We start from the raw sequence: 11758 nt of genomic DNA on the forward strand, positions 1-11758 counted from the left end.
CTTACCCGAGGTTCTCTCGGAAGGGGGACTCCGAGATGCAGGCCTCGGCCAGTCAACATGCGGGGATTGTCAGCGTGAATCTTGGTCCAATAGTAGTAGCTATGTGCTTCCCTAGTGACGACTTCCTATGGAGATGATGTTGTACAACTACATATGAAGAGTTGCCCGTCGGTACTCGCGCCAGACTTTGAGGCCGAGCTGCTCATAGAACCCTTCCAACACCACCCAGTCGACAAACACTCCCTCCGCGCCTCTTCGCCTCAGGTCCTCCATCGCGTGGCTGAGTAGCGCCAGCCCAAGTCCCTTCTTCCTGTGATCCGCATCCACACCTACACAGCCGATAAGGCCGGTCTTGGGCCCGCACACAGGTGGGAGCGCCCAGTTTCTCTGTAGGGCGGGCGAGTCCGGGCCAAGCATCAGCGTCCAGGCGACCTGTTTTCCCTGGGAGTCGAAAGCTGCCATTACACTGAATGGATATGTTGTAGGGTGGAGCTCTTCGTATTGGCGCACCCAGGCCTATTGATCGTTAGATATTCCAGCGATAGGAAGACACGTTGAAAGCTAACGCGTGTAGAAAGTGGGAATATGCTTACCGCATTTGCAGAGAAATTCTTCCTTTGTCCAGCCAGACATTCTTCATAATGCTCGGGCTGGAGCGGACCAAAGGTATATCCCTGATCCGCAGCCCGACTGATATATGCGTCAGGGGCCTTGAAGTCACGGATATCTCGGTACAGGTCCACATTCCGCGGGTTTGTATCCCATAGTGAGAAGCCACGCTTTTCGAAGAACTCCTGTACAGATGGCGGCAAATCATTGGGGATTCCAGGGAAGAACCTCGGAAACGAGCTGCTTAATTCGAGACGTGAGAGCTTCAGGTTGTCCCGATACCAAGCAGTGATCTTGGAGATCAAGGCGGTTCCAAGTCCCTGGCCTTGTTTTGCTGGATCCACTGCGAGCACAGCAATGTTGCCAACAACTCCTGTCGATGCATTGCTGGTGTATGTCAAGCCAAACCCTACAATATCAGCACCCATGCGAGCAACAAAATGGTGCCCATGCTCTTGATTTATAAGTAATTGCAACTTCTGGGTGGGAAGTGGGTAGGTAGGCAGCGCAGCATTCCAAACAGCAGTTAGTTGCAAGATATCCTTTGTGTTGGCCAAATCTGATTCCTCAACAGACAGTTGACTAGTAGGATTCTCGACGGGCAAGATGCCCTTAGCTTCCGATTGCCCAAATATCACCCTAGCAGCTGCCGCAAATGCTTCAAGTGTTGGCTCATAGGTGGCGATATATGTTCCCACGGACGCATCTTCCAGAAAGTCGTAGGGGTTACAGGCGGCGATGCTGACCAACTTACGAACCCGGCTAGGCAGCTCCAAGCCTAATGTCCGCTGAAATGGTGACTCCCGCGCATTGATAGAAGTGAAGATAACGACATCAGCAGCTTCGATGGTACTTATCAGCTCAGCTGATAAGCCTGCTGCCCCATATCGAATCTCAACCACTGTTGGGTTGTATTGCTTCAGTATATCGAGGTAAACGGAGGCGTTGTAGGAGCCCTTCCTTCCCAGTCCTTCTCCGTCTACTGCACCTCCGGCTGGGGTCTGGTCTCCGGGGAAGAGGAAGACGACGTTAGCGGACCTAGACACAGGAAGAATCTGTGAGGCATCCCGAACAAGCGTCACAGACTGAGCATAGGCTTGTTGAGCCAAAGCAGAATGCTTCGTCATGTCTGCTCCTAGAGCGGGCCAGTTTTTTCTCGATTCTAGAGGCCGCAGCGCCGTCTCCCAGCTTAGGAAGCGGCGTTTCAGTTCGTTCACACGACCTATAGCCTCATTCAGCCGCGCAGAAGGGATTTCTCCAGACTCAGCGGCCTGGCAGACCTGAAGTATAGAGGCTACTTGGACAGAATACGTATGGCAGATCATAATGCTGTCGCAGCCAGCAGCCAGAGCAAGGACAGCGCCTTGCTCTGTTCCGTACGTAGCACGGATCCCGTCCATTTCGAGACAGTCCGTAATAACCATACCTCCATACCCCATGTCTTCACGAAGGATTCTCATCACATCTGGTGACAAGGTGGCAGGCAATCTGCCATCTCCTATGCCAGGTAGGGAAATATGGGCTGTCATGATTGCCTCAATTGCTTCATTTGCTGCTTGACGGAAGGGAACCAGCTCGCACCTTTCCAGCTGTTCTCGTGTCTTCGGAATGACGGGTAGCCCATAGTGGGAATCAACTGCAGTATCGCCGTGTCCTGGAAAATGTTTCACAGTAGGTACGACCTTGTGCTCCCGAAGACCTCGGGCGCTGGCGCTGGCGAACCGAGCCACGAACTCGGGATTATCTCCGAAGCTACGAACCCCAATGACAGGGTTGAGCGGCTCGGAATTGATGTCACAGACTGGCGCGTAATTCATGTTGATTCCCGAAGCGCTCAGTATCTCACCTGTTGCCGCCCCGACCTGGTATGCGAGATCGGGGGAATTAGTGGCACCTAAGGCCATTGGGCCCGGCATCTGCGGAGCAATCGGAGGCGACACCCTAGTGACAAGGCCATTCTCCTGATCTATTCCTATAAGTAAGGGGTGTTCGTGTCCTGCTAATCGTGCTTCTTCTTGAAGCGCATGCGTCAAGGCCTTTGATTGTAGACTTTATATCAGTCACTAAATCTCGGTGCGGGCGGTATGCTGATAGCAATGAATGGTCACGGAGGAAGTCGCCTACCTGAAGCTGAGCTGCATCGCTAACATTCCGTTTGAAGAGAACGATCCCACCAATACCATAGTCGTGGATCAAAGTCTTGATTTCTGGGCTGGGAGTGAGGCCGTGGAACCCGACCGCAAAGAGCTAAACTCCGCCATGGTTCAGTCGGATATTTCTTAGAGGGCAACTCGAGGCTGAGTGACACCATACCTGACCAATTTGCTTCTGCAGTCCAGTCAAAGGCATTGTAAAACTTTTTTTCAGTAAAGGGAAGATCAAGATCAAACGTTACGAAGCTGTGGTGCCGTAAGAGGGGCAGAGCCGATGGGGTACGCGTTTGGTCTATCGATAAGAACCAGTGGAGTCAACTAATTTTAGATCTCGGCAAACGAAGGTGGACCATCAAGCTAAAACGGAGTGAAAGGCTGCAGTAGACCAACAAGAAGCAAGACAATCTCAGGCCAGCCAGAGTATAGTGATTGAAGTTGGAGAGGGAGAAAAATTGTGGGGGGGGAGGGGGAAGATGGGCAAGAGACGATCAGTGCCGGGCGGAGTGAGGACAGCTTAAATTTATCCAGCGTCCGGGTGTGCAGCCCTCGCAATCTACTACTTCTGTATTCCCACAAGCCGCCCCCTCAATACTTATGATCGAGTCTCATCAAGGCCCAAGTTGATACATCGACTACTTCTGGGTATAGCTCCTGTTGTAGCGATTCTAGGGGCTGTTCGAGCAGCAGTGGTTCAAACTAGGTGGTGGATTTGGTAAGAGAGGACGAGTCAATGGACAATCTAGCTGACAAAAACAGGTCATGTGAGGTAGCCAAATCATTAAGTCAAAATGCTAGATTCTTAGTATTTACAGTAGTAGAAGAGCCACCAAGAACCGTCATTCCGGTCGTGACACGGCCGAGATCATCATTAATGCAGTTAGGTATTGTGCTTATGACGTGACGACCCAGATGGGTTGCAGGAGATTCAGATATGCTCTGAGGCGCTCTTTCTCCCCTTTTCTTCCTCTCTAGCCTGAAGCTTTGCATCGACCGCCTCCCTCCATCGAGGGCCATATTCCGCAGTCAGATATAACCCACCACCGACAGCTATTAGAAATAACGCCGAGACAGTACTGAACCACCCCACGCCCATTGCCTCCTGGGCAGGTAGAACAACGCCCGTCCCAAGAGCAGCAAACATATACCGGCAGACAAAGTTCGCTGCGACAACCTCCTCGCTTCGACCACTCTCTTGCATAACGTCCAATCCGTAAGTGTTCAGACTGGGAAAGCAGAACATCGTGGCCACTCCTTGAAGAAACATAGCGATGACGGGGACTGGTATCCCCCCAACCTCTTTGTCGACTGACCAGCCATACACGAGAATACATGCTGGAATAGCAATGAGGATGAAGGAGACACAAGAGCGGAGGCGGTCTTCAGGTATGCGTCGTCCGTTGCGGATTCGGGTGTATTTCCGAGCCACAAGATCGGCCCAGCGGCCACCAAAGAAGGTTCCGGCTATGTAGCCACCGCCGGGGGCGAGGTAGAAGAGGCCGGCTTCAATGGGGCTTTCAAGGTGAAAGCGAGGGTTAAGGACATAGCGAATAGGGGTGAGGAGGGCGTACTGATTCCACACTAGGGCACCGGCAGTGAGACTAGTGAGGAAAATGTTCGGGTAAGAGAAGACTAAGCGGGCAATGCGAAGGGGAGAAATGTGGATCCAAAGTTGCTTGGTCTGTTGAGCCAGGCTCTTGCCCTTGAAATGGGTGTTTGCTTTATGACTGATGGTCTCCGGAAAAAATATCACGAGAAGGACTGCTGCGAAGCCGTTTAATGCAGCAAGCAGCCAGAAAATGCATCTCCATGGGCGGAAGGTAGCCACAACGCCCTATATCAGACAGTGTCAGTTAAGCACATACAGGGAAATGTATGTTTTGGATGAGGCATACACCTAAAAAGGGACCAAGGGCAGGCCCAGTCACACTACCTGACAATACCCATCCCAGTGGTAAGGCTCGAGACATTGGCTCATAAATATCGCCCACGGTGGCACTTCCAAGCACTAAAAATGCAGTTCCTTGAAACGCAGCACATATGCGGAAGATAAAATAGGCTTCAAGATTAGGAGCTAGCGCTGTGGCTACAGTAAATAGAAAGAAGAGGATGGAACTCGCAATGAGGATCTGAGGGAGCAGCTGTTAGGTTTAAGAGGAATAGTATAATCCCACGAAAGTCACTCACCGGACGGCGACCCGATATTTGACTCAAAGGGCCCCAGAGAAGGGCAGCGAGCCCCATGGAAGCTAGGTAAAGAGCGTTGCTAGCACTGATAATGTCTCCTGTTGTCTTGAACGTCCTGGCAATCTCGGGGACAGAGGCTAGAATGGCGGTAGAGGATATGGGGCCAAGGGTAGCAGAATATGAAAGGATCATAACGACAATAAGTTTTCGAGTAGGCGAGAGCCGGTTGTACTGATCCTCATTGATATCTTCGAGGATGTTTCCTTGAGGCAAAGTACGGTCTGAGTCATGAGTGGTGGCCTGAATGAGGGTAATGGTTGAGTTGAGAGGCGGTCGATGCTCATATCTGGAGCTCTGATGTCCATTAGAGACAACAAGTGTTGAGGACGAATTCAAAAACTTTTGGTCGAACATGTTGCCTGGTCGTTGACGCTATTCGAAGTTATGCTTGCACGACTTGTGCCACACCAGACACGGGGACGGTGTTTCCGTTATTGCTGAGATGACGCTGTTTGGTATCCGGAACGAATGTATGAAATCAGGAAGCACATCATGCTAGAAAAATGACGATTGATGATAATGAAAGAATGTATCTATAATGCTGTGACGGATCAAGATCAAATGAGAGGATGGGGCTCCATAGCACCCAGACACCTAGATACTGTACATGAATCGAGTCATATAGCCATCAAAGTATGCCTTATTATCATGGAGCCACCACCATATTTAAAGGAAACCTAACCACCGGGAGGCAGAGAGCTCTCGACCACACGTGGAGTGTCACGACTCCATTTTTCAGCGCGACTATCGCCGGTGAGAGGGCGAGACTGTGGGACTAACTGCCCCTAGATACGCTTAAACGCCCAGATAAGTAAGAGCAGAGCCTTCTGCAGTATCCACATACGAGTTTAGCTCAGATCAAACTTTGGTAGCCGCTAAACCATTGATGCTCATAGCCTTCTTGACGCCGAGCACCCGCCGAGCACGCTTGAGAAACTAGTTATAAGCTTGGGGCAAAAGCCGGGAACCGTAGCTTGCCGCGGAGGTGGGAACCCGATCGGCACAGGGGCGCCAGGAACGCTGCGCAGCCAACGGCGTGTGAATCATTTTGAACCGGCAGCTAAATTCAGGAGGCATACGGAGAGTGTCCGAGTCCATAACCTCGTCGCACAAAGCTATCCAGATGGCAGAAATGAGAAATCTTTTCAGCAAAACTTGCGACAACCTCGAGTCGTCCGGGGTACGGCAGCTCTCGTGTCGAACACCCAGTAATCGGCCAAGACACCAGGGCCACAGTGGAGACTGGGGATTTCACACGACTCAGGAGAGTCGAGAGCCAAGTTCGTGCTCCTGTCTAGTCGATCGCGCCCCCTTCAATATAACTTGGTTTCGAGCTACTTGGCAATCATCGACTGTCTCTGAGTTGTAGGGCTACTTGATCAGCCGTGGACGATCGATGAGTTCGAATGACTGGTGTTGATCTGATCTAAAGCCTCAAGGGAGAGGCACAAGATCGAACAATATGAGGATGTACATAGGTGGCGGTTATCGAGGCCTTTCGAGGCCTGTCTTACTCCGTAAGAAGGTAGTTTACCCGAGAAGGCGGAGTCACCACAGTAACATCCCAAGGTTCCAATAATGAGGAGTTCAACCTTCCGCTTTCGTCCAGATTTCACCCCGGGGAAGCCCATTGCATCCATTCATCCGATCTGGAGTGTGACTATGCTGGGACCTTTTGTGTTCGAAGCTTGCAGTCACTTTCGATCCATACAGGTGACTTTGACCCAGTTGTCATGCTGAGCGTGGTAACCGATGGAGATGCAATTAGACTGAGCAACAGATAGACAACAGACGGCGTTTAGTATAGCAGAGTAAAAACAGAGTCGTTCGTGAAATTCAACGATACAGGCCCATCAATGATTTTGATATGCCAGTGTCAGGCCTGGGAGTCTGGAAATCTACTCCGTAGATTGTGGTCGGTTCTGTCGCCAAGTCGACTGATAAGCTATCACGAGATCAGGGGTAATTGTAGAGAGTAGAGGAATATTGTAGACAGTAGGCACAACAACCCGGAACTTCATCTGCACTCTATTTTTGCACCTTGTTATAATTGCTTTTCGCCCCCTCCTCTTCCCTCATTTCCTTTTTCTTTTTCCGCCCGTTATTACATCTGAATATTCAGTTATTCTCCACTGCGTAGTAGGCTTAAGGAACAACGAAGTGGCTGGCTTAATATAATCTCCGCTACGGAGCTAAGGCGCAAGTGGCACGCGAGTTGCGAAAGTCAGAATGCACCAACGAATACCGGGATAGCATGAGGCTGGCAGTCATCCAGAAACCCAGTCCATTGTATTCCCATCCTTTGGGGTCATCCTATCAGTGGAAAAGCAAGCAGGACAGGAGCATCCGCAGAGCTTAGCTCAGCCACCCATGACGTCGAAAGAGTTGACCCCCTGCGCGGGTGGCTTGAATTCGGATTTGGTGGGTGACCCGATCGCCCTCCGGCCGCTTTCCTCTTCCACTCTCCCCCCCATGACATATTCATCTGTCTCCCTCCTGTGCCTCTCCCCTCCTTCTTCTCTCTTCCCCGCTTCACTCTTTCTCAGCCGTCCTCCCAGGGCTTATTATTAGCCAGTCCTGCGGTCTTGCACCAAATCAGTAGTCGATATTGTTTCTACATCTGCAAAATGAGTTCCAGCAAGGATGCAGGGTCTGGCGTTCCCGCCCACAGCAAAGGTTCCTGGACAAGTTTCCTTAAGGTATGAAGTTTGAACGACCGATTTTCTTCCTAGTCAATTGGTCCCACACTCTAGACTATCTAACCCCGATATTGCTTGACTGACCTTGGCTAACCGATATGGTACCTTCCTCCAGTCTATCGCCTCCTTCAACGGAGATCTTTCCTCCTTGACCGCCCCGCCCTTTATCCTCTCGTCCACCTCCTTGACCGAATATTCTGCCTACTGGGCCGAACACCCAGCCCTCTTTGTGGCTGCCGCCAAAGAGGCGGATCCAGAGAAGAGAGCTCTGGCCGTCTTGAAGTGGTTCCTCAGCACTCTGCACCAGCAATACTGCAGTCGCAGTGAGAAGCTCGGTAGTGAGAAGAAGCCCTTGAACCCTTTTCTGGGAGAGCTGTTCCTTGGCAAATGGGATGCCGATGCGGACGTGGGCGAGACCACCTTGATCAGTGAGCAAGTCAGGTAGGTGATAATGCTGTAGCCATTTCTGGTATCGTATTGACCGATTCAGCCACCATCCCCCGGCCACTGCTTATGCTATCAGAAACGAGAAGCATGGCGTCGAGGTATGTAACTACTCAAGATACAATAAAAGGCGGGGTTCTGACTGTGTGTTCAATATGTAGCTTCAAGGATACAACGCCCAGAAGGCGTCCTTCTCCAGCACCATCCAAATCAAACAGATCGGACATGCTCTGTTGACCCTCACTCCTCCAGGTGCGGATAAGAACGATCCTTCTCAGCAGGAGCGGTACCTAATCACCCTCCCACACCTGCACATTGAATCCTTGATCTACGGAACCCCGTTTGTCGAGCTGGAGAAGTCCACCCGCATTGCCAGCAGCACTGGCTACGTAGCGAAGATTGACTACTCTGGCAAGGGCTGGCTCAGCGGCAAGAAGAACACCTTCAGCGCCGTTTTGTTCAAGGAGAATGAAGGCGAGAAGAAGCCTCTGTACACTGTTGACGGACAATGGTCGGATCAGTTCGTCATCAAAGACTCCCGGAAGCATGAGGTCGACAGATTCTCCGTCAAGGACACGAAGACCACCCCGTTGACTTTGGCGCCCATCGACCAGCAAGATCTCTATGAGAGCCGACGGGCATGGGGGGACGTTGCGGCAGGCATTGAGCGGGGCGATATGGATGCCGTGTCCGTGGCCAAGTCCAAGATCGAAAACGCCCAGCGCGAGCTTCGCAAGGTTGAGAAGGCAGAAGGCCGCGAGTGGGACCGACGCTTCTTCAAGCGCGTCAATGACGCCGACGATGAGGAATTCTGGCGACTCGCGAGAATGATCGGCGTTACGTCCTTGGAGAGCGACAAGACCGGCGGTGTCTGGCGGTTTGACCCTACCAGCGCCGCGGACGCCAAGCCCCCTTACCACAAGACCGGCGGCGAAGGTCTGGGTATTACTGCATGAAATAAGTCGATGGTCGGCAGATATACACGTTGCGTTTAATCAACTTTTTTTATGGTCCGGGTGGACGAGTGATCTGGCAAACATGGCATGAACAAGTGCCACTATAGAGTACGTTTGCTTTCATAACAGGATCTATTATTTGGCTTTGGTGGAGATGTTTCGGTACCTGTATATAGAACAGTAACGACAGCTGGATAATCAGCGAATCCCAGCGACATTGGAAAGATGCAGTTCGCGCGACGGAGTAATAAGAGTTTGTTTATTTCTCGCCTTTGACAATATCAATCAAAGTCCAAGTCTTGGCAACAAGCCTACATATTATTGACTAGAGTTTCTCCCCGTTTTAATCTCCTTCAACGGGGCAATATTAGATTCAATAGTCTCGGCCTGTCTACCTCGGATCAGCCTTCGGTCCGTTACGCCACTCGCTTCATGATTCAATCAGTGTCTTACCATCAAACTCTAATGAAACTACCACTCTCAATAAACCAAACAATTGGGAAGCGATGAACACGGCTGGCCTGGCCAGCGGGGTTCTGGTTTATGGTCATCATCTTCAGCACTACTGCGAACAGAAGGGCATGGTTTCTGCACAGGCCATGCATCCAATTTTGTCGTGATTTGGATCTTGATCCGTTGAAAGCTACCACACATTGAAAGATGTCAGTCGATGTCAGTTTTGCACAGAGCCTATCATGGCGATCGTTGATGTCAGGAAGTTACTCAAAGGGACCACTCAAACGTATACCACGAGTTATTATTGTTTCCCTTTCACGGGTCCGCCATGTTTGATGATAGTAATAGGATTGAACCCCAGGTACTACCTAATATTTAGGACAATTCGATCCAAGTAGTACGTGCTGAACGTCTGATAGTCGCTGCTATGTAGTCCAATACTCAGTGTCAGGACTGTAGATCGTAACTTCCGCCCATTTGACTATTCAGTAAGTAGCTAAGGGGGAGAGGAGCTGAATGGAATTAGTGGATGTGTTTTGCTAGTGTTAGATTCGAAGACTGTGGGGCTCTGTAGGGAAATGTAGATAGATTGATCTATACTTAACTACTGCTCCCGGATAGCAATGCAGGGGCCGAGAACCTCCATACGATAGCTTTGTGGGTCAAGATAGTTAGTTTCTTTCTATTCTAATCTACGGATTAGTTATCCGTAGTCGGAGCAGTCATCTGTTGGCTTCGTTTTTGTTTTCTTTTCATGTATATAATTAGTTTCAATCATATGATCTACGAGCTACCTATCGATACTCTTTGAGAGGTTCCTTCCTTTTCTTCATGTCCGCCATTCATCTTTCAGCTATGAGGGCTTGCAGCATGTGTTCAGTTGCTGAATCAGTACCTCTGCTGAAGATAACGTGGGTACGCACAGTCGTTTCGAGCATCTTCGTTACAGCATGAGATTCACACACATTGTATGATGGATCATTACTAGCAATGGAAAGGAAGCTCAAAAGTCATACCATTCATATATACAAACAAAGGTCTAATAATGTCTATACAGTCGTATCGTCATCACTTCGCGTCGCAATGAGTTCCATCTCGGGCTTCCCTATCCGAATATCACCAGGATATCTCACAGCCCAAATCACCATAACAAGCCACATCAACACACAGTCAAACACATAGAGTGGCCACTCATGCGTCAAAAGGTAGCCGTTATACCCCATCGCATATTCAATAACACGGTAGATTGACCGAACCAGGATCAGAATACTCACCGCGAAGAGCGTATACATGTGATATTTCCATGGTGACTGTGATCCGGATGTCGGGTGCTTTTGCATACGCTTGTGAAATACAAGCGAGACAACGATGAAGAAAACAAACATGCCCACTTGGACAATAAGGCCAATGATAACGATGACCTTCGATATGGTCTGCATTGACTGAACCGCCTGCAAGCCCGCTCCGCTGCTTTGGACGAAGAAGGCAACAACATCGCTCGTGACGAAGAGCTTTGTCACCCAGCGAAGGGGGACTATAGAGTGCTGTTCTGCATTGACGCTTCGAATGATCCGACCTAGCGCCATGTATACCGATGCGGCGAAGAGAACTGGAGCAATGAGGATGAACACGCTCTGGATCGCGAAAGGCGGGAGATCCGCTGTGTGGAAATGCGAGAATATTCGGGCGATAAATCCGATAATTTCAACTATACTGTGTGTCAGTTGATAGGGTTTTCTTCAGTGGGGTATAAATGTGTATCAAAGAGCACATACAAATGCCGCCAATGGCTAAGGGGATATTGAACCATGCTCGGGATCGGATAAGCTTGACGGTGTGGAATCCAGTGGCTCCCAGGAATAGGATGAGAAATATAACCGCTGCCGGAATGGAGGGCATGTAGCTCCACAGATAGAAGCCTGGTACGTAGGGTTCCAGCTTGGCCATGATGGACGGATGTAGGCTGCCTCTCGTTCGGGGACTTTTATCTATAGCTGTGGAGGTGAGATTGTTGCGAGATCGAACTCGAATCCCGCATCCATCTTGGTCTTATATGTCTCTTTGAAGACATTTCACACGTGGCTGTACCGCAGAAAGATCGGTGATCTTCTGTTCACTAAAATCGCAGAACCTGAATACGCGTATAGAACTCAGCCTACTGGAAGGCGTCGGTTTGGATCCGTCCCTGGGGACACTA

General features: G+C 50.3%; 4 protein-coding genes across 4 annotated transcripts; 1 reads left to right on the top strand and 3 right to left on the bottom strand.

Moving 5' to 3' along the window:
• Positions 1–43: 43 nt before the first annotated feature.
• ASPBRDRAFT_38450 (putative beta-N-acetylglucosaminidase) lies at positions 44–3344 on the bottom strand. The gene is made up of 4 exons (XM_067623939.1): positions 2923–3344; positions 2734–2856; positions 594–2645; positions 44–516 (listed from the first exon to the last, which is right to left on the bottom strand). The coding sequence occupies exons 1-4, from the start codon at positions 2956–2958 to the stop codon at positions 148–150; spliced, it is 2580 nt and encodes an 859-aa protein (XP_067483316.1). The 5' UTR covers positions 2959–3344; the 3' UTR covers positions 44–147.
• Positions 3345–3687: 343 nt separating this feature from the next.
• On the bottom strand, positions 3688–5360 carry ASPBRDRAFT_192241 (putative MFS transporter; the record flags this gene model as incomplete). The annotated part of the gene is made up of 3 exons (XM_067620457.1): positions 3688–4593; positions 4655–4888; positions 4947–5360. 3 exons carry the CDS (start codon positions 5358–5360, stop codon positions 3688–3690), a joined length of 1554 nt encoding a protein of 517 aa, XP_067483317.1.
• A 1835-nt stretch (positions 5361–7195) lies between these two features.
• ASPBRDRAFT_38452 (OSBP family protein) lies at positions 7196–9421 on the top strand. Its single transcript, XM_067623940.1, has 4 exons — positions 7196–7705; positions 7821–8146; positions 8196–8250; positions 8311–9421. The coding sequence occupies exons 1-4, from the start codon at positions 7634–7636 to the stop codon at positions 9103–9105; spliced, it is 1248 nt and encodes a 415-aa protein (XP_067483318.1). The 5' UTR covers positions 7196–7633; the 3' UTR covers positions 9106–9421.
• A 1141-nt stretch (positions 9422–10562) lies between these two features.
• Positions 10563–11676, bottom strand: ASPBRDRAFT_72106 (RTA1 domain-containing protein). The gene is made up of 2 exons (XM_067629153.1): positions 11337–11676; positions 10563–11269 (listed from the first exon to the last, which is right to left on the bottom strand). The coding sequence occupies exons 1-2, from the start codon at positions 11506–11508 to the stop codon at positions 10611–10613; spliced, it is 831 nt and encodes a 276-aa protein (XP_067483319.1). The 5' UTR covers positions 11509–11676; the 3' UTR covers positions 10563–10610.
• Positions 11677–11758: the final 82 nt, after the last annotated feature.

This window comes from Aspergillus brasiliensis (genome assembly GCF_001889945.1).
Source record: "Aspergillus brasiliensis CBS 101740 unplaced genomic scaffold ASPBRscaffold_2, whole genome shotgun sequence".
Classification (NCBI taxonomy): domain Eukaryota; kingdom Fungi; phylum Ascomycota; class Eurotiomycetes; order Eurotiales; family Aspergillaceae; genus Aspergillus; species Aspergillus brasiliensis.